Here is a 2,236-nt window from a genome sequence, read left to right as displayed (position 1 = left end):
CACCACTTTTTAGATTCCAACACAAGTGTCCGCTTTTCTCCATTTAATCCGATATTTGACTTTGTAATTCAATAACCAAATTTAGTTTAAATGCTTCTTCTAAAATCCATTTTAACATGTTTAAACATTGCACAATTTTTCCATCTGCAATTAACTCAACATGTTTTTTCATATGCAGTTAAGTTTATTACCAATTATATTAAAATAATATGACCAAAAAAAGATTGTTTTATTTAAATTAAGGTGACAACTGCATGATTGTCCAATTTAGACAAAAACTAAAATAAAGTGGTGGACCATGCACCTTTAATAGTTAAAAGTTGTAAAAATTCATTTTACTAGCCCGCACAAAAATCCAAAAAAATGAGATGAGGCGAATATAATAGAGATTGTAGACATAAAATTTCTACTCAGCCGACAAAAAATACAGATAAAATGGTCATGCTTAACTCGTTTTGCCACTCAAAATTTAAACAACTAATATTAGTATTAGGTCGAGAGTGAGATTTACATTTTGTTTAACATAAATTTTTTTTTCTAATAAAAAAACATTTTCATAAATTTACCAAATATTTTTTCTCTTTAGTTTCCTCGAGTCAATTATTAAAAGAAATTCATTACAACTGAAATTTGATACATAAGGTATCTGAATTTTTATAATAAATTAAAAAAAAGAAAACTAAATATTGTAGAATGACTGATGAAGATTGGGAAGCTCTCCATGCATGATCAAGCCCAATCCTTCCTAATATCAAAAGTATAATTGATCTCCAAGTAACATTTATTGTCATCATCAAGAAACTGCACAAGAAAATTAGATAGTCATAATAAGTTTATTAGTAACGAATAAAGATTCATTTGTATTTAATTGTAGTATATGAAACACAAACACAAATAAGTCGACACGAACATAAGGACAACTCTTTTTTCAGAGGTGTCGGTATTTCAGATGTTGAAATCTAAATTACCTTTGTTCTTGCAGTATATTGTCCCCTAGCAAACATCCCAGAAGGTGTAACTTCTTCTGGCATTTCATGTGTGTAAGGCTCTTGCTGAGGACTGAAAGTTCCAAGCATCTCTTTAGTGCTATCCACTGAAATAACATTATAGACTTAATTAATATGCTTAAGAGTTAACAAATTGTTAGAGTGAATGCATGAATTAAATTGTACAAACATACCTTTAACAGCAGTTTTCCATACAGTATTGGTGTATTTTAATCCAGAAACAATGTTATTTGTCACCACAAGGCTGAATTTCAGACGGTAAGGACTACCTTCTTTAAGTGTAAACCATAACCCCTTTGGTTTTCCATCTTCAGGAATTGGAAGAACTATGTCATCTCTACCAGGAGATATTATTGAAAGACTTGTAAAACTCACTTCTGGTTCAAGAATTTCTACAAACACAATACATTCAAATTAACTAAATTCTCAAAAGAACCATATTCATCCACCTGATCTATGAAGCACATACACATATACCACACCGGACACACATCGATCCTGACACGTCCATACCAGTAATAGTTTTAAAAATTAAATAAATTACAAATAATCAAAAGTATTAGACACACATTTTTCAGAGGTGTTGATGCCACATAAAATAATCTGTGATATATATACCTCCAATGTTGTTTACATCCACACTCCCAAGAAGCTGCTCCTTCCATTTCCTCAGACTCTCATCATCCTAGTACAAAACAAAAACAAATAATAAAGAAGGAAAAACAAACAATATATTAACAAGAAAAATGTTTAGTTTCACAAGAAACAAAACCTTATCTTTCTCAAGATGTTCTTTAAGAGTGCAAAGAGGACCTAGCTGTATTTTGCTTCCATATTCATCTTCTTCTTCCTCAGTTCCATAAACAGACGATTCGCTTGTATGCCTGCTAAGAGGCTCATGATGTTCTTCTTGTTCTTTATTGCCAGCCTCACTAGTTTGTCCTGTCTCTTTGTCATCATTATCCAACCCCATCTTCTTGGAACTTCAACAGCTCCAATAGTTAAGGTAGTTAACTCATCAACAATGATCAAAAGAATGGCAAAAATATGAAACTTCCACAAAAACCAATTTAAAAAAAAATAGAGATTTATGTTTTCAAGAATGATAAGTTAAAAAAACATTTGAAGGGAAATGAAACCAACAAAGGAAAAAGCATGAAGTAATGACCGTTTTGTGTTTCAATAAACCAAACAAGAATAAATAAAGAGAAACTTCACATAATTAAAAA

General features: G+C 30.8%; 1 protein-coding gene across 1 annotated transcript; it reads right to left on the bottom strand.

Annotated features, from left to right (window-relative positions):
• Window positions 1-491: 491 nt before the first annotated feature.
• LOC131661617 (rho GDP-dissociation inhibitor 1-like) lies at window positions 492-2,009 on the bottom strand. The gene is made up of 5 exons (XM_058931215.1): window positions 1,780-2,009; window positions 1,626-1,692; window positions 1,181-1,399; window positions 969-1,093; window positions 492-801 (listed from the first exon to the last, which is right to left on the bottom strand). Exons 1-5 carry the CDS (start codon window positions 1,978-1,980, stop codon window positions 730-732), a joined length of 684 nt encoding a protein of 227 aa, XP_058787198.1. The 5' UTR covers window positions 1,981-2,009; the 3' UTR covers window positions 492-729.
• Window positions 2,010-2,236: the final 227 nt, after the last annotated feature.

This window comes from Vicia villosa, linkage group LG3, assembly GCF_029867415.1.
Source record: "Vicia villosa cultivar HV-30 ecotype Madison, WI linkage group LG3, Vvil1.0, whole genome shotgun sequence".
Lineage (NCBI taxonomy): Eukaryota > Viridiplantae > Streptophyta > Magnoliopsida > Fabales > Fabaceae > Vicia > Vicia villosa.
Note: the sequence above shows the minus strand (reverse complement) of the source record. Positions and strands in the feature narration are given on the sequence as shown.